Raw genomic sequence first — 19,751 nt, forward strand, 5'->3', positions numbered from 1 at the left:
ACAACATATACAGTGGGGCAAAAAAGTATTTAGTCAGCCACCAATTGTGCAAGTTCTCCCACTTAAAAAGATGAAAGAGGCCTGTAATTTTCATCATAGGTACACTTCAACTATGACAGACAAATAAAATAGGTATTTGGTCAATAGCCTTTGTTGGCAATGACAGAGGTCAAACGTTTTCTGTAAGTCTTCACAAGGTTTTCACACGCTTTTGCTGGTATATTGGCCCATTCCTCCATGCAGATATCCTCTAGAGCAGTGATGTTTTGGGGCTGTTGCTGGACAACACAGACTTTCAACTCCCTCCAAAGATTTTCTATGGGGTTGAGATCTGGAGACTGGCTAGGCCACTCCAGGACCTTGAAATGCTTCATACGAAGCCACTCCTTCGTTGCCCGGGTCATTGTCCTGCAGAATGCTGTTGTTGCCATGCTGGTTAAGTGTGCCTTGAATTCTAAATAAACCACTGACAGTGTCAAAAGCAAAGCACCCCCACACCATCACACCTCCTCCTCCTCCTCCTCTAAGGCTCATTGTTCGTGTTTCTTGGCCAAAGCAAGTCTCTTCTTCTCACTGGTGTCCTTTAGTAGTCGTTTCTTTGCAGCAATTCGACCATAAAGGCCTGATTCAAGCCGTCTCCTCTGAACAGTTGATGTTGTGATGTGTCTGTTACTTGAACTCTGTGAAGTATTTATTTGGGCTGCAAACTGAGGTGCAGGTAACTCTAATGAACTTATCCTCTGCAGCAGAGGTAACTCTGGGTCTTCCTTTCCTGTGGCGGTCTTCATGAGAGACAGTTTCATCAAAGCGGTTTTTGCAACTGCACTTGGGGTGGCAGGTAGCCTAGTGGTTAGAACGTTGGGCCAGTAACCAAAAGGTTGCTAGATCAAATCCCCGAGCTGACAAGGTAAAAATCTGTTGTTCTGCCCCTGAACAAGGCAATTGCTAGGCTGTCATTGTAAATAATAATTTGTTCTTAACTGATAGGTTTAAAAAAGGAAACTTTACAGTTCTTGAAACTTTCCACATTGACTGACCTTCATTTCTCTTTGCTTATTTGAGCTGATTGGCTCCAACGCATTAAGAAGGAAAGAAATTCCACTCCTTCAAGACTGTTGGAAAAGCATTCCTCATGAAGCTGGTTGACAGAATGCCAAGAGTGTGCAAAGCTACTTTGAAGAATCTAAAATACATATATTCGTTTCACACTTTTTTGGTTACTACATGATTCCATGTGTTATTTCATGTCTTCACGTCTTCATGTCTTCACTATTATTCTACAATGTAGGAAATAGTCAAAATAAAGAACAGCCCTTGAATGAGTAGGGGTGTCCAAACTTTGTACATACATACATACATACATACATACATACATACATACATACATACATACATACATATATAAAGTAAGTCTTAAGATTGGTTTCTTGACTGCATAATGTTTTATCCAAAGTGCAACAAAAACACTAGCATTTTTAGCACCGGCAAATTGAATATCAATTGAATATTCATCTTACTAAATGAAGCACACTGAAAATGTCACTAATTTGTTCCCCTCTGTCCTTGATCAAGCTTCTGTTCAGTCAAAAGGGAATGTATTGTACTGTACTGTCCTGTACTGGCCACATTGTCCATGATGAGTCTCCCACTGTGAGTTCTGAAGAGCTGCAGGGTACACAGACCAGACAGTGTAGGACGTAGTAGAATAGACTTCATGTCCTTCTCTCCACCATATTCTCCCTGAATGAGTTTACATGCAGACACATTATCTGACGATGATAAACTCATGTAAGGGGAAGATGGTGGAAATAGTCTAATACACCGTTACCTTAGCTCAACAACTGCTGCCTTACTTTAACAACTAGCAGGCTAAGCAGATGGCTTAACCAGGAACAAACTGGTACCTCGGCAGCTCAGCTAAGTATATGATTATTCAGTCGCTTCCATAAACCGATATCAAGGTTTAACCAGACCAGCTGTCTTCCCCCCTCTGTAGAGGCAGCATTGCTATGTCCGTGGAGGCCGGCAGGCAGGTAGGCCTGATACATAATTCACAACTCATGTTCTGTTTTATTCACTGAACAAGCAGCGAAGAGCAGGGTATCACACAAATGACAAGCTGACAACCAGGTTCCACAATGAGAGGATTGCTGCCTGCCCCACATCTGTTACTCAGACTGGAGGGGGAACGAGACAACAGAATTAGGAGCACTGCCTACTTTTGTTTCAGTTAAATGTTTTCCACAGGAAGGATGAAAATGCTGTATAATAAACACAATTGACTGAATAAGGAAATCTCTTCAGTCCTGGTCGACAAGGGTGTTGACTGAGGAGGCATTTTTACATCCTAGAATAAACACAATTCATTATAAATGTAACTAGTTATCTAGTTATCTATTGATTTATCAGCAAGCCCGTGATTAGTTTAATCAAGTGGTGATACACTGACTGTAACTAAAACCTGGGTACCACCTGGACTGAAGAACACTGTTGTAAAGTATTCCACACTACAAAAGAACAAACAACATCGGAAGTCCCTGGACCGTTTCTAAAGAGAGAGCCACCAGCAAGGCATTTGGTCTTAAGTATGACAGTGGCTGATTCAATGGGGCACACTGGGCTCTCTGTGTCCACTTCTGAGAATTTAGACATTTTTCTCTTGAATTGAACGCTGCTCAACAAACAACAAATGGGTGCCATACAGACTGAACCCATGGAACGACAGGAATTACCTCCTTTGCCCAAACAAAGTGGAACGGGTGGCACCAGAAATAGAATCCAATGTCAATTGGACCGCAATGTTGCGACTACTGCACAGAGAGACACAGATACAGCCAAAGAGATACACAGAGACACCCACAGAGATACACAGAGACACCTACAGAGATACACAGAGATACACAACGACACCCACAGAGACACCCACAGAGAGACACAGATACAGCCAAAGAGATACACAGAGACACCCACAGAGATACACAGAGACACCCACAGAGATACACACAGAGATACACAACGACACCCACAGAGACACCCACAGAGATACACAGAGAGACGGAAAGAGATACACAGAGGCACCCACAGAGATACACAAAGACACCCACAGAGATACACAAAGACATCCACAGAGACACCCACAGAGATACACAGAGACACCCACAGAGATACACAGAGTTACACAGAGATACATAGAGACACCGACAGAGATACACAGAGACACCCACAGAGATACACAGAGACACCCACAGAGATACACAGAGATTCACAGACACCCACAGAGATACACAGAGACACACAGAGACACCCACAGAGATACACAGAGTTACACAGAGATACATAGAGACACTGACAGAGATACACAGAGACACCCACAGAGATACACAGAGACACCCACAGAGATACACAGAGATTCACAGACACCCACAGAGATACACAGAGACACCCACAGAGAAGCACAGAGATACATAGACACACTGACAGAGATACACTGAGACACCCACAGAGACACACAGAGACACCCAAAGAGATACACAGTGACACCCACAGAGATACAAACAGACACCCAAAGAGATACATAGAGACACCCAAAGAGATACACAGAGATACACAGAGATACACAGAGGCACCCACAGAGATACACAGAGATACACAGAGACACCCAAAAAGATACACAGAGATACTCAGAGACACCCAAAGAGATACACAGAGACACCCAAAGAGATACACAGAGACACCCAAAGAGATACACAGACAGAGACACCCAAAGAGATACACAGAGGCACCCACAGAGATACACAGAGATACACAGAGACACCCAAAAAGATACACAGAGATACTCAGAGACACCCAAAGAGATACACAGAGACACCCAAAGAGATACACAGAGACACCCAAAGAGATACACACACAAAGACACCCAAAGAGATACACAGAGACACCCACAGAGATACACAGAGATTCACAGACACCCACAGAGACATCCACAGAGACTCCCACAGAGACTCCCACAGAGATACACAGACACCCACAGAGATACACAGACACCCACAGAGATTCACAGAGATGCACAGAGACACCCACAGAGATACACAGAGGCACCCACAGAGACAGTCTATCTAGTGGACTTTGAGATCAGGGTGTAGTGGGCTGTGTGACTCACCGTCTCTGTGGTCATTGTCTGGCTGTAGAAGGTTCTGGGTCAGGGCACTGCATGCTACCCCGGGCAGGACAAGGACCAGCAGCCACAGCATCACACAGCTGTTCTCCAACGATCTGCCAACACACACGCACGCACGCACACACACACACACAGGCTACAGTTACACATCTGACTGTGGGCCTACTGTGAACATCTGGGTTCATACCCTGATTCAAATCCCCCTGGGGACAGATGGACCTGTGTGTGTGTGGGTGTGTGTGTTCCTGTGCCTGTGTATAATTCCCTGGGTCAAGTCTGACAAGCCCAAGCCAGTGCCTCTCATCTCAAGACTATTCATGATGTTAGACTGGGAGTTAAATAGAGCTAGAGAGTAGTAGCATATTTTACTAATCAAGATTAGTGTACATTTATTCAGTTATAGAAGCCCCTTGGAAAAGACCACAGAGCTCACTTAGTCATGTAGGACCGGCCAGCCACAAAGCCATCATTGTCCAATGTTAGCGCCGAGGGACTAATTATTTAATTTGGCTGTCTGGTTATCAGCGGTAAGAAAATATAAACACGGTGAATAAAAGCAAAGTAAATGTATTTGTAATATTACTCAAAGGTTCTCATTCTAATTTCCTAAACTTTCACTTTAAGGACAGTTTTTGTGATTCTGAGGTGATTTCAGTGTTCCTAGTTTACTGTTTCAGTTGGTGGTGGACTGTTGGGGGTTGTTTGAGGCTGTTTGGAGGGTCATCTGGTGACACAGCAGTCAGAACATGGTGACACGTGTTCCGACAAAGCCCAGTAAAGTGTGAGCATTTGAGCCCTAGATCAACCTAGATCAACCCTTTTAGAACTATACTCTAAAGACAAATACTGCACCAAAAAGCTTAACAGCTTAAAACGGACATCAAGAAAGATAAGAGTTTGCTCCAATCAACTCCCACTGGTCCCTTTGTCATCAGTCATTGGGGATAATCTGATTTTTGATCTGTGGCTGAAGCAAGTCACCTGCCTTTCCTTCTCTAACCCCAGGCCCTGCCCCCGCCTCTAACCCCAGCCCCTGCCCCCGGCCTCTAACCCCAGCCCCTGCCCCCGGCCTCTATCCCCAGCCCCTGGCCTCTAACCCCAGCCCCTGCCCTTTCCCCCTCCTTCCCAAGCTGCCCCTTCCTTTTCCCCCTCCTTCCCAAGCTGCCCCTTCCTTCTCCCACATCCTTCACCAAGCAGCCCCTTCCTTTTCCCCCTCCTTCCCAAGCTGCCCCTTCCTTCTCCCCCTCCTTCCCAAGCTGCCCCTTCCTTTTCCCCCTCCTTCCCAAGCTGCCCCTTCCTTTTCCCCCTCCTTCCCAAGCTGCCCCTTCCTTCTCCCCCTCCTTCCCAAGCTGCCCCTTCCTTTTCCCCCTCCTTCCCAAGCTGCCCCTTCTTTTTCCCACTCCTTCCCAAGCAGCCCCTTCCTTTTCCCCCTCCCTCCCAAGCAGCCCCTTCCTTTTCCCCCTCCTCCCCAAGCAGCCCCTTCCTTCTCCCCCCCCCCCCCAAGCAGCCCCTTCCTTTTCCCCCTCCTCCCCAAGCAGCCCCTTCCTTCTCCCCCCCCCCCCAAGCAGCCCCTTCCTTTCCCCCCTCCTTCCCAAGCTGCAGCCTCACAGCTTGGGCTGCCCTAGGGAGATGGAGGATAAGAAAGGATCGGCTGTCTCTCAATCTCTCAATTCATTCAAAGGGCTTTACTGGCATGGGAAACATATGTTTACATAATAGATAATAAACAAAAGTCAAATAAACAATAAAAAAAAGAACGGTAAACATTACACTCACAAAGGTTCCAAAATAATAAAGACATTTCATATGTCATATTATGTCTATACACAGTGTTGTAACGATGTGCAAATAGTTCAAGTATAAAAGGGAAAATAAATAAACATAAACATGGTGTTGTATTTACAATGGTGTTTGTTCTTCACTGGTTGCTGTCACGCCCGGATCTGTTTCACCTGTTCCTGTGATTGTCTCCACCCCCTCCAGGTGTGGCTTGTTTTCGCCAGTGTATTTATCCCTGTGTTTCCTGTCTCTCTGCCAGTTCGTCTTGTATGTTTCCATGTCAACCAGCATTTTTCCCTTCTCCTGCTTTTTGCTATTCTCCTTTTTCTAGTCCTCCCAGTTTTGACCCTTGCCTGTTTCTGGACTTTGTACCCGCCTGCCTGACCATTCTGCCTGCCTTGACCACGAGCCTGTCTGCCACTCTGTACCTCCTGGACTCTGATCTGGTTTAGACCTTTTGCCTGTCCATGACCATTCTCTTGCCTACCCCTTTGGATTAATAAACATTTTAAGACTCCAACCATCTGCCTCCTGTGTCTTTATTTGGGTCTCGCCTTGTGCCTTGATAGTTGCCCTTTTCTTGTGGCAAGAGGTCACACATCTTGCTGCTGTGATGGCACACTGTGGTATTTCACCCAATAGATATGGGAATTTATCAAAATTGTAATTGTTTTCAAATTCTTTGTGGGTCTGTGTAATCTGAGGGAAATATGGTCTCTCTATCTGGTCACCCTGTAACACCTTATGAGTGACAGCGACCTACAGCTAGTGTTCAGCCAACCACAGGGATGCACAATAACCCACTACCCTGAAAGGGGAATCCTTTTCAAGTGAACCTGTTCATGCCCTCCTCTCCGCCGTGTGCTATGGGCTCTCCATGTCTTTTTGGTCAACTGATCAACCGACCACCTGACCACCTGACCACCTGACTCAACAGACCACCTGACCACCTGACTCAACAGACCAATTAGTAAAGACAACAGTTACACTGTAAAAAAAATCCTGTGTCTGAATATTACTGTGCGTTATGACTGATTTATAAATATGTCTACTCATTGGCCACAAAGCCAATGGTCGGTTGAGTTGAACCTTGGAACAGTTGGATTTCATTAAAAAAGCATAGCTCTACCAGACACCAGTGTACTTACTGTATTGTTACTGTATATATGAGTAACTCCACTTGACTGTGGTCCGGAGGGAGGCGCTCACATGAGGTTTGCATGGTGAAGTAGGTTAAAATGATGAACTATGTAGGGACTTAATGTCTGAGACGGCAGAACAGCATCCCAGACAACTGTCACAGGAACAGAACTAGCTCCTTGACCCTGTGCTATACACTGAGGGTACAAAACATTAGGAACACCTTCCTAATATTGATTTGCACCCCCTTTTGCGCTCAGAACAGCCTCAATTTGTCAGAGCATGGACTCTACAAGGTGTTGAAAGCGGTCCACAGGGATGCTTTTGACTCTAATCCTTCCCACTGTTGTGTCAGATTGGCTGGATGTCCTTTGTGTGGTGGACCATTCTTGATACAAACGGGAAACTGTTCAGTGTTAAAAACCCAGCAGCGTGGCAGATCTTGACACACTCAAACCGGCGCGCCTGGCACCTACTACCATTCCCCATTCAAAAGACACATATGTTTTGTCTTGTCCATTCCCCTCTGAATGGCACATGCACAATCCATATCTCAATTGTCTTAAGGCTTAAAAATCCTCCCCTTCATCTACACTGATTGAAGTGGATTTAACAAGTGACATCAATAAGGGATCATAGATTTCACCTGGATTCACCTGGTCAGTCTGTCATGGTGTTCCATGAGACGTGTGAAACGTGTGAAACAGGACAAATAAAAGCGCTCACCTATTTATTTTGTATAATTGTTTATTCAAATTCTTTGCGGTAGGGAAGTTCCACAATTTCCTAGAGAGACTGGGTGAACTTTTCTGAGATTGGGTAACCTTTCCAATAGTTGCTTAGCTACTGCAAGTGTTTCAGTCTCCAGCCATCGATCATCGTCATCATATCTGCTAGCCTGCTTTCATGTCTGCCAGAGATTTCCACAGCAAGAAACATGAGCATTCTTCAACTGAATGGTTCACGCCTGATGCCCTCAATTGCCCTTCGTGCCCACTCCCATACCCTATAATTCTGTATTTCTTTCTGACTGTAATGTGTATACAGGTAGGCCAGAAAAGCTACATCACTGATTGGAAGATGAGTGGCAACCCTGATTAGAAGCACCTGCTGCTCATCGGTTGCTCACTTGTGTTCCCTGCAAATGTGGTTCTCAACTCAAATAAAATTGTACCTACACACTGAAGAAGGCTGCAGAGCCAAAACGTCTGCGTACGCTATCCCAGATGCAGTGAAAATAATACCGAAAAGAAAAGGAAAATGAAGTAAGATTTATGAGAGATATTTTTGCGTGCAGACACATTACACCTTTTGTTTGTCATTCTTCAACTTATGAAATTAGTTTTATTTGATCCGCTCAAAATCAGTCTGATGTTGGCTAGCGGTCCTTACCGCCGGTCCTTACCGCTAGCAGTCCAACTGGTGTTGGTTAGCAGTCCTTACCGCCGGTCCTTACCGCTAGCAGTCCAACTGATGTTGGCTAGCGGTCCTTACCGCCGGTCCTTACCGCTAGCAGTCCAACTGATGTTGGCTAGCGGTCCTTACCGCCGGTCCTTACCGCTAGCAGTCCAACTGGTGTTGGTTAGCAGTCCTTACCGCCGGTCCTTACCGCTAGCAGTCCAACTGATGTTGGCTAGCGGTCCTTACCGCCGGTTCTTACCGCTAGCAGTCCAACTGATGTTGGCTAGCGGTCCTTACCGCCAGTTCTTACCGCTAGCAGTCCAACTGATGTTGGCTAGCGGTCCTTACCGCCGGTTCTTACCGCTAGCAGTCCAACTGATGTTGGCTAGCGGTCCTTACCGCCGGTCCTTACCGCTAGCAGTCCAACTGATGTTGGCTAGCGGTCCTTACCGCCGGTCCTTACCGCCGGTCCTTACCGCTAGCAGTCCAACTGATGTTGGCTAGCAGTCCTTACCGCCGGTCCTTACCGCCGGTCCTTACCACTAGCAGTCCAACTGATGTTGGCTAGCGGTCCTTACCGCCGGTCCTTACCGCCAGTCCTTACCGCTAGCAGTCCTTACCACCGGTCCTTACCACTAGCAGTCCAACTGATATTGGCTAGCGGTCCTTACCGCCGGTCCTTACCGCTAGCAGTCCAACTGATGTTGGCTAGCGGTCCTTACCGCCGGTCCTTACCGCTAGCAGTCCAACTGATGTTGGCTAGCGGTCCTTACCGCCGGTCCTTACCGCTAGCAGTCCAACTGATGTTGGCTAGCGGTCCTTACCGCCGGTCCTTACCGCTAGCAGTCCAACTGATGTTGGCTAGCGGTCCTTACCGCCGGTCCTTACCGCTAGCAGTCCAACTGATGTTGGCTAGCGGTCCTTACCGCCGGTCCTTACAGCTAGCAGTCCAACTGATGTTGGTTAGCAGTCCTTACCGCCGGTCCTTACCGCCAGTCCTTACCGCTAGCAGTCCTTACCTTCGGTCCTTACCGCCAGTCCTTACCGCTAGCTGTCCAACTGATGTTGGCTAGCGGTCCTTACCGCCGGTCCTTACCGCTAGCAGTCCAACTGATGTTGGCTAGCGGTCCTTACCGCCGGTTCTTACCGCTAGCAGTCCAACTGATGTTGGCTAGCGGTCCTTACCGCCGGTCCTTACCGCTAGCAGTCCAACTGATGTTGGCTAGCGGTCCTTACCGCCGGTTCTTACCGCTAGCAGTCCAACTGATGTTGGCTAGCGGTCCTTACCGCCAGTTCTTACCGCTAGCAGTCCAACTGATGTTGGCTAGCGGTCCTTACCGCCGGTTCTTACCGCTAGCAGTCCAACTGATGTTGGCTAGCGGTCCTTACCGCCGGTCCTTACCGCTAGCAGTCCAACTGATGTTGGCTAGCGGTCCTTACCGCCGGTCCTTACCGCTAGCAGTCCAACTGATGTTGGCTAGCAGTCCTTACCGCCGGTCCTTACCGCCGGTCCTTACCACTAGCAGTCCAACTGATGTTGGCTAGCGGTCCTTACCGCCGGTCCTTACCGCCAGTCCTTACCGCTAGCAGTCCTTACCACCGGTCCTTACCACTAGCAGTCCAACTGATATTGGCTAGCGGTCCTTACCGCCGGTCCTTACCGCTAGCAGTCCAACTGATGTTGGCTAGCGGTCCTTACCGCCGGTCCTTACCGCTAGCAGTCCAACTGATGTTGGCTAGCGGTCCTTACCGCCGGTCCTTACCGCTAGCAGTCCAACTGATGTTGGCTAGCGGTCCTTACCGCCGGTCCTTACCGCTAGCAGTCCAACTGATGTTGGCTAGCGGTCCTTACCGCCAGTCCTTACCGCTAGCAGTCCAACTGATGTTGGCTAGCGGTCCTTACCGCCGGTCCTTACAGCTAGCAGTCCAACTGATGTTGGTTAGCAGTCCTTACCGCCGGTCCTTACCGCCAGTCCTTACCGCTAGCAGTCCTTACCTTCGGTCCTTACCGCCAGTCCTTACCGCTAGCTGTCCAACTGATGTTGGCTAGCGGTCCTTACCGCCGGTCCTTACCGCTAGCAGTCCAACTGATGTTGGCTAGCGGTCCTTACCGCCGGTTCTTACCGCTAGCAGTCCAACTGATGTTGGCTAGCGGTCCTTACCGCCGGTCCTTACCGCTAGCAGTCCAACTGATGTTGGCTAGCGGTCCTTACCGCCGGTTCTTACCGCTAGCAGTCCAACTGATGTTGGCTAGCGGTCCTTACCGCCGGTTCTTACCGCTAGCAGTCCAACTGATGTTGGCTAGTGGTCCTTACCACCGGTCCTTACCGCTAGCAGTCCAACTGATGTTGGCTAGCGGTCCTTACCGCCGGTTCTTACCGCTAGCAGTCCAACTGATGTTGGCTAGCGGTCCTTACCACCGGTCCTTACCGCTAGCAGTCCAACTGATGTTGGCTAGCGGTCCTTACCGCTAGCACTAGCAGTCCAACTGATGTTGGCTAGCGGTCCTTACCGCCGGTTCTTACCGCTAGCAGTCCAACTGATGTTGGCTAGCGGTCCTTACCGCCGGTTCTTACCGCTAGCAGTCCAACTGATGTTGGCTAGTGGTCCTTACCGCTAGCAGTCCAACTGATGTTGGCTAGTGGTCCTTACCGCCGGTCCTTACCGCTAGCAGTCCAACTGATGTTGGCTAGCGGTCCTTACCGCCGGTCCTTACAGCTAGCAGTCCAACTGATGTTGGTTAGCAGTCCTTACCGCCGGTCCTTACCGCCAGTCCTTACCGCTAGCCGTCCTTACCTTCGGTCCTTACCGCCAGTCCTTACCGCTAGCTGTCCAACTGATGTTGGCTAGCGGTCCTTACCGCCGGTCCTTACCGCTAGCAGTCCAACTGATGTTGGCTAGCGGTCCTTACCGCCAGTCCTTACCGCCAGCAGTCCAACTGATGTTGGCTAGCGGTCCTTACCGCCAGTCCTTACCGCTAGCAGTCCAACTGATGTTGGCTAGCGGTCCTTACCGCCGGTCCTTACAGCTAGCAGTCCAACTGATGTTGGTTAGCAGTCCTTACCGCCGGTCCTTACCGCCAGTCCTTACCGCTAGCAGTCCTTACCTTCGGTCCTTACCGCCAGTCCTTACCGCTAGCTGTCCAACTGATGTTGGCTAGCGGTCCTTACCGCCGGTCCTTACCGCTAGCAGTCCAACTGATGTTGGCTAGCGGTCCTTACCGCCAGTCCTTACCGCCAGCAGTCCAACTGATGTTGGCTAGCGGTCCTAACCGCCGGTCCTTACCGCTAGCAGTCCAACTGATGTTGGCTAGCGGTCCTTACCGCCGGTCCTTACTGCCAGCAGTCCAACTGGTGTTGGCTAGCGGTCCTTACCGCCAGTCCTTACCGCCAGCAGTCCAACTGATGTTGGCTAGCGGTCCTTACCGCCGGTCCTTACCGCTAGCAGTCCAACTGATGTTGGCTAGCGGTCCTTACCGCTAGCACTAGCAGTCCAACTGATGTTGGCTAGCGGTCCTTACCGCCGGTTCTTACCGCTAGCAGTCCAACTGATGTTGGCTAGCGGTCCTTACCGCCGGTTCTTACCGCTAGCAGTCCAACTGATGTTGGCTGGTGGTCCTTACCGCTAGCAGTCCAACTGATGTTGGCTAGTGGTCCTTACCGCCGGTCCTTACCGCTAGCAGTCCAACTGATGTTGGCTAGCGGTCCTTACCGCCGGTCCTTACAGCTAGCAGTCCAACTGATGTTGGTTAGCAGTCCTTACCGCCGGTCCTTACCGCCAGTCCTTACCGCTAGCAGTCCTTACCTTCGGTCCTTACCGCCAGTCCTTACCGCTAGCTGTCCAACTGATGTTGGCTAGCGGTCCTTACCGCCGGTCCTTACCGCTAGCAGTCCAACTGATGTTGGCTAGCGGTCCTTACCGCCGGTCCTTACTGCCAGCAGTCCAACTGGTGTTGGCTAGCGGTCCTTACCGCCAGTCCTTACCGCCAGCAGTCCAACTGATGTTGGCTAGCGGTCCTTACCGCCGGTCCTTACCGCTAGCAGTCCAACTGATGTTGGCTAGCGGTCCTTACCGCCGGTCCTTACCGCTAGCAGTCCAACTGATGTTGGCTAGCGGTCCTTACCGCTAGCACTAGCAGTCCAACTGATGTTGGCTAGCGGTCCTTACCGCCGGTTCTTAACGCTAGCAGTCCAACTGATGTTGGCTAGCGGTCCTTACCGCCGGTCCTTACCGCTAGCAGTCCAACTGATGTTGGCTAGCGGTCCTTACCGCTAGCACTAGCAGTCCAACTGATGTTGGCTAGCGGTCCTTACCGCCGGTTCTTACCGCTAGCAGTCCAACTGATGTTGGCTAGCGGTCCTTACCGCCGGTTCTTACCGCTAGCAGTCCAACTGATGTTGGCTAGTGGTCCTTACCGCTAGCAGTCCAACTGATGTTGGCTAGCGGTCCTTACCGCCGGTCCTTACCGCTAGCAGTCCAACTTATGTTGGCTAGTGGTCCTTACCACCGGTCCTTACCGCTAGCAGTCCAACTGATGTTGGCTAGCGGTCCTTACCGCCGGTTCTTACCGCTAGCAGTCCAACTGATGTTGGCTAGCGGTCCTTACCACCGGTCCTTACCGCTAGCAGTCCAACTGATGTTGGCTAGCGGTCCTTACCGCCGGTTCTTACCGCTAGCAGTCCAACTGATGTTGGCTAGCGGTCCTTACCGCTAGCACTAGCGGTCCAAATGATGTTGGCTAGCGGTCCTTACCGCCGGTTCTTACCGCTAGCAGTCCAACTGATGTTGGCTAGCGGTCCTTACCGCCGGTTCTTACCGCTAGCAGTCCAACTGATGTTGGCTAGTGGTCCTTACCGCCGGTCCTTACCGCTAGCAGTCCAACTGATGTTGGCTAGCGGTCCTTACCGCCGGTCCTTACAGCTAGCAGTCCAACTGATGTTGGTTAGCAGTCCTTACCGCCGGTCCTTACCGCCAGTCCTTACCGCTAGCCGTCCTTACCTTCGGTCCTTACCGCCAGTCCTTACCGCTAGCTGTCCAACTGATGTTGGCTAGCGGTCCTTACCGCCGGTCCTTACCGCTAGCAGTCCAACTGATGTTGGCTAGCGGTCCTTACCGCCGGTTCTTACCGCTAGCAGTCCAACTGATGTTGGCTAGCGGTCCTTACCGCTAGCAGTCCAACTGATGTTGGCTAGCGGTCCTTACCGCTAGCACTAGCAGTCCAACTGATGTTGGCTAGCGGTCCTTACCGCCGGTTCTTACCGCTAGCAGTCCAACTGATGTTGGCTAGCGGTCCTTACCGCCGGTTCTTACCGCTAGCAGTCCAACTGATGTTGGCTAGTGGTCCTTACCGCTAGCAGTCCAACTGATGTTGGCTAGTGGTCCTTACCGCCGGTCCTTACCGCTAGCAGTCCAACTGATGTTGGCTAGCGGTCCTTACCGCCGGTCCTTACCGCTAGCAGTCCAACTGATGTTGGCTAGCGGTCCTTACCACCGGTCCTTACCGCTAGCAGTCCAACTGATGTTGGCTAGCGGTCCTTACCGCCGGTTCTTACCGCTAGCAGTCCAACTGATGTTGGCTAGCGGTCCTTACCGCTAGCACTAGCAGTCCAACTAATGTTGGCTAGCGGTCCTTACCGCCGGTTCTTACCGCTAGCAGTCCAACTGATGTTGGCTAGCGGTCCTTACCGCCGGTCCTTACCGCTAGCAGTCCAACTGATGTTGGCTAGCGGTCCTTACCGCCGGTCCTTACAGCTAGCAGTCCAACTGATGTTGGTTAGCAGTCCTTACCGCCGGTCCTTACCGCCAGTCCTTACCGCTAGCAGTCCTTACCTTCGGTCCTTACCGCCAGTCCTTACCGCTAGCTGTCCAACTGATGTTGGCTAGCGGTCCTTACCGCCGGTCCTTACCGCTAGCAGTCCAACTGATGTTGGCTAGCGGTCCTTACCGCCGGTCCTTACTGCCAGCAGTCCAACTGGTGTTGGCTAGCGGTCCTTACCGCCGGTCCTTACAGCTAGCAGTCCAACTGATGTTGGTTAGCAGTCCTTACCGCCGGTCCTTACCGCCAGTCCTTACCGCTAGCAGTCCTTACCTTCGGTCCTTACCGCCAGTCCTTACCGCTAGCTGTCCAACTGATGTTGGCTAGCGGTCCTTACCGCCGGTCCTTACCGCTAGCAGTCCAACTGATGTTGGCTAGCGGTCCTTACCGCCGGTCCTTACTGCCAGCAGTCCAACTGGTGTTGGCTAGCGGTCCTTACCGCCAGTCCTTACCGCCAGCAGTCCAACTGATGTTGGCTAGCGGTCCTTACCGCCGGTCCTTACCGCTAGCAGTCCAACTGATGTTGGCTAGCGGTCCTTACCGCCGGTCCTTACCGCTAGCAGTCCAACTGATGTTGGCTAGCGGTCCTTACCGCTAGCACTAGCAGTCCAACTGATGTTGGCTAGCGGTCCTTACCGCCGGTTCTTAACGCTAGCAGTCCAACTGATGTTGGCTAGCGGTCCTTACCGCCGGTCCTTACCGCTAGCAGTCCAACTGATGTTGGCTAGCGGTCCTTACCGCTAGCACTAGCAGTCCAACTGATGTTGGCTAGCGGTCCTTACCGCCGGTTCTTACCGCTAGCAGTCCAACTGATGTTGGCTAGCGGTCCTTACCGCCGGTTCTTACCGCTAGCAGTCCAACTGATGTTGGCTAGTGGTCCTTACCGCTAGCAGTCCAACTGATGTTGGCGAGCGGTCCTTACCGCCGGTCCTTACCGCTAGCAGTCCAACTTATGTTGGCTAGCGGTCCTTACCACCGGTCCTTACCGCTAGCAGTCCAACTGATGTTGGCTAGCGGTCCTTACCGCCGGTTCTTACCGCTAGCAGTCCAACTGATGTTGGCTAGCGGTCCTTACCACCGGTCCTTACCGCTAGCAGTCCAACTGATGTTGGCTAGCGGTCCTTACCGCCGGTTCTTACCGCTAGCAGTCCAACTGATGTTGGCTAGCGGTCCTTACCGCTAGCACTAGCGGTCCAAATGATGTTGGCTAGCGGTCCTTACCGCCGGTTCTTACCGCTAGCAGTCCAACTGATGTTGGCTAGCGGTCCTTACCGCCGGTTCTTACCGCTAGCAGTCCAACTGATGTTGGCTAGTGGTCCTTACCGCCGGTCCTTACCGCTAGCAGTCCAACTGATGTTGGCTAGCGGTCCTTACCGCCGGTCCTTACAGCTAGCAGTCCAACTGATGTTGGTTAGCAGTCCTTACCGCCGGTCCTTACCGCCAGTCCTTACCGCTAGCCGTCCTTACCTTCGGTCCTTACCGCCAGTCCTTACCGCTAGCTGTCCAACTGATGTTGGCTAGCGGTCCTTACCGCCGGTCCTTACCGCTAGCAGTCCAACTGATGTTGGCTAGCGGTCCTTACCGCCGGTTCTTACCGCTAGCAGTCCAACTGATGTTGGCTAGCGGTCCTTACCGCTAGCACTAGCAGTCCAACTGATGTTGGCTAGCGGTCCTTACCGCCGGTTCTTACCACTAGCAGTCCAACTGATGTTGGCTAGCGGTCCTTACCGCCGGTTCTTACCGCTAGCAGTCCAACTGATGTTGGCTAGTGGTCCTTACCGCTAGCAGTCCAACTGATGTTGGCTAGTGGTCCTTACCGCCGGTCCTTACCGCTAGCAGTCCAACTGATGTTGGCTAGCGGTCCTTACCGCCGGTCCTTACCGCTAGCAGTCCAACTGATGTTGGCTAGCGGTCCTTACCACCGGTCCTTACCGCTAGCAGTCCAACTGATGTTGGCTAGCGGTCCTTACCGCCGGTTCTTACCGCTAGCAGTCCAACTGATGTTGGCTAGCGGTCCTTACCGCTAGCACTAGCAGTCCAACTAATGTTGGCTAGCGGTCCTTACCGCCGGTTCTTACCGCTAGCAGTCCAACTGATGTTGGCTAGCGGTCCTTACCGCCGGTTCTTACCGCTAGCAGTCCAACTGATGTTGGCTAGTGGTCCTTACCGCTAGCAGTCCAACTGATGTTGGCTAGTGGTCCTTACCGCCGGTCCTTACCGCTAGCAGTCCAACTGATGTTGGCTAGCGGTCCTTACCGCCGGTCCTTACAGCTAGCAGTCCAACTGATGTTGGTTAGCAGTCCTTACCGCCGGTCCTTACCGCCAGTCCTTACCGCTAGCCGTCCTTACCTTCGGTCCTTACCGCCAGTCCTTACCGCTAGCTGTCCAACTGATGTTGGCTAGCGGTCCTTACCGCCGGTCTTAACCGCTAGCAGTCCAACTGATGTTGGCTAGCGGTCCTTACCGCCGGTTCTTACCGCTAGCAGTCCAACTGATGTTGGCTAGCGGTCCTTACCGCTAGCAGTCCAACTGATGTTGGCTAGCGGTCCTTACCGCTAGCACTAGCAGTCCAACTGATGTTGGCTAGCGGTCCTTACCACCGGTTCTTACCGCTAGCAGTCCAACTGATGTTGGCTAGCGGTCCTTACCGCCGGTTCTTACCGCTAGCAGTCCAACTGATGTTGGCTAGTGGTCCTTACCGCTAGCAGTCCAACTGATGTTGGCTAGTGGTCCTTACCGCCGGTCCTTACCGCTAGCAGTCCAACTGATGTTGGCTAGCGGTCCTTACCGCCGGTCCTTACCGCTAGCAGTCCAACTGATGTTGGCTAGCGGTCCTTACCGCCGGTTCTTACCGCTAGCAGTCCAACTGATGTTGGCTAGCGGTCCTTACCGCCGGTTCTTACCGCTAGCAGTCCAACTGATGTTGGCTAGCGGTCCTTACCGCCGGTCCTTACCGCTAGCAGTCCAACTGATGTTGGCTAGCGGTCCTTACCGCCGGGTCTTACCGCTAGCAGTCCAACTGATGTTGGCTAGCGGTCCTTACCGCCGGTTATTACCGCTAGCAGTCCAACTGATGTTGGCTAGCGGTCCTTACCGCCGGTCCTTACCGCTAGCAGTCCAACTGATGTTGGCTAGTGGTCCTTACCACCGGTCCTTACCGCTAGCAGTCCAACTGATGTTGGCTAGCGGTCCTTACCGCCGGTGCTTACCGCTAGCAGTCCAACTGATTTTGGCTAGCGGTCCTTACCGCCGGTCCTTACAGCTAGCAGTCCAACTGATGTTGGTTAGCAGTCCTTACCGCCGGTCCTTACCGCCAGTCCTTACCGCTAGCCGTCCTTACCTTCGGTCCTTACCGCCAGTCCTTACCGCTAGCTGTCCAACTGATGTTGGCTAGCGGTCCTTACCGCCGGTCCTTACCGCTAGCAGTCCAACATGTTGGCTAGCGGTCCTTACCGCCAGTCCTTACCGCCAGCAGTCCAACTGATGTTGGCTAGCGGTCCTTACCGCCAGTCCTTACCGCTAGCAGTCCAACTGATGTTGGCTAGCGGTCCTTACCGCCGGTCCTTACCGCTAGCAGTCCAACTGATGTTGGTTAGCAGTCCTTACCGCCGGTCCTTACCGCCAGTCCTTACCGCTAGCAGTCCTTACCTTCGGTCCTTACCGCCAGTCCTTACCGCTAGCTGTCCAACTGATGTTGGCTAGCGGTCCTTACCGCCGGTCCTTACCGCTAGCAGTCCAACTGATGTTGGCTAGCGGTCCTTACCGCCAGTCCTTACCGCCAGCAGTCCAACTGATGTTGGCTAGTGGTCCTTACCGCCGGTCCTTACCGCTAGCAGTCCAACTGATGTTGGCTAGCGGTCCTTACCGCCGGTCCTTACTGCCAGCAGTCCAACTGGTGTTGGCTAGCGGTCCTTACCGCCAGTCCTTACCGCCAGCAGTCCAACTGATGTTGGCTAGCGGTCCTTACCGCCGGTCCTTACCGCTAGCAGTCCAACTGATGTTGGCTAGCGGTCCTTACTGCCGGTCCTTACCGCTAGCAGTCCAACTGATGTTGGCTAGCGGTCCTTACCGCTAGCACTAGCAGTCCAACTGATGTTGGCTAGCGGTCCTTACCGCCGGTTCTTACCGCTAGCAGTCCAACTGATGTTGGCTAGCGGTCCTTACCGCCGGTCCTTACCGCTAGCAGTCCAACTGATGTTGGCTAGCGGTCCTTACCGCTAGCACTAGCAGTCCAACTGATGTTGGCTAGCGGTCCTTACCGCCAGTCCTTACCGCTAGCAGTCCAACTGATGTTGGCTAGCGGTCCTTACCGCCGGTCCTTACCGCTAGCAGTCCAACTGATGTTGGTTAGCAGTCCTTACCGCCGGTCCTTACCGCCAGTCCTTACCGCTAGCAGTCCTTACCTTCGGTCCTTACCGCCAGTCCTTACCGCTAGCTGTCCAACTGATGTTGGCTAGCGGTCCTTACCGCCGGTCCTTACCGCTAGCAGTCCAACTGATGTTGGCTAGCGGTCCTTACCGCCAGTCCTTACCGCCAGCAGTCCAACTGATGTTGGCTAGTGGTCCTTACCGCCGGTCCTTACCGCTAGCAGTCCAACTGATGTTGGCTAGCGGTCCTTACCGCCGGTCCTTACTGCCAGCAGTCCAACTGGTGTTGGCTAGCGGTCCTTACCGCCAGTCCTTACCGCCAGCAGTCCAACTGATGTTGGCTAGCGGTCCTTACCGCCGGTCCTTACCGCTAGCAGTCCAACTGATGTTGGCTAGCGGTCCTTACTGCCGGTCCTTACCGCTAGCAGTCCAACTGATGTTGGCTAGCGGTCCTTACCGCTAGCACTAGCAGTCCAACTGATGTTGGCTAGCGGTCCTTACCGCCGGTTCTTACCGCTAGCAGTCCAACTGATGTTGGCTAGCGGTCCTTACCGCCGGTCCTTACCGCTAGCAGTCCAACTGATGTTGGCTAGCGGTCCTTACCGCTAGCACTAGCAGTCCAACTGATGTTGGCTAGCGGTCCTTACCGCCGGTTCTTACCGCTAGCAGTCCAACTGATGTTGGCTAGCGGTCCTTACCGCCGGTTCTTACCGCTAGCAGTCCAACTGATGTTGGCTAGTGGTCCTTACCGCTAGCAGTCCAACTGATGTTGGCTAGTGGTCCTTACCGCCGGTCCTTACCGCTAGCAGTCCAACTGATGTTGGCTAGCGGTCCTTACCGCCGGTCCTTACCGCTAGCAGTCCAACTGATGTTGGCTAGCGGTCCTTACCGCCGGTTCTTACCGCTAGCAGTCCAACTGATGTTGGCTAGCGGTCCTTACCGCCGGTTCTTACCGCTAGCAGTCCAACTGATGTTGGCTAGCGGTCCTTACCGCCGGTCCTTACCGCTAGCAGTCCAACTGATGTTGGCTAGCGGTCCTTACCGCCGGTTCTTACCGCTAGCAGTCCAACTG

At 52.1% G+C, this 19,751-nt stretch overlaps 1 protein-coding gene across 3 annotated transcripts in view; it reads right to left on the minus strand.

The window, feature by feature from the left end:
- Nucleotides 1–19,751, minus strand: part of LOC110513917 (uncharacterized) — a 99,239-nt gene that overhangs the window by 58,057 nt on the left and 21,431 nt on the right. For all 3 annotated transcript variants that reach the window (XM_036951305.2, XM_036951303.2, XM_090207694.1), the window contains exon 2: nucleotides 4,160–4,272. In XM_036951305.2, the coding sequence (XP_036807200.1) occupies nucleotides 4,160–4,250 (91 nt within the window). In that variant the 5' untranslated portion in view covers nucleotides 4,251–4,272. The remainder of the gene's footprint in view (nucleotides 1–4,159; nucleotides 4,273–19,751) is intronic.

This window comes from Oncorhynchus mykiss, chromosome 18 (genome assembly GCF_057628025.1).
Source record: "Oncorhynchus mykiss isolate SJ-2025 chromosome 18, ASM5762802v1, whole genome shotgun sequence".
Taxonomy (NCBI): domain Eukaryota; kingdom Metazoa; phylum Chordata; class Actinopteri; order Salmoniformes; family Salmonidae; genus Oncorhynchus; species Oncorhynchus mykiss.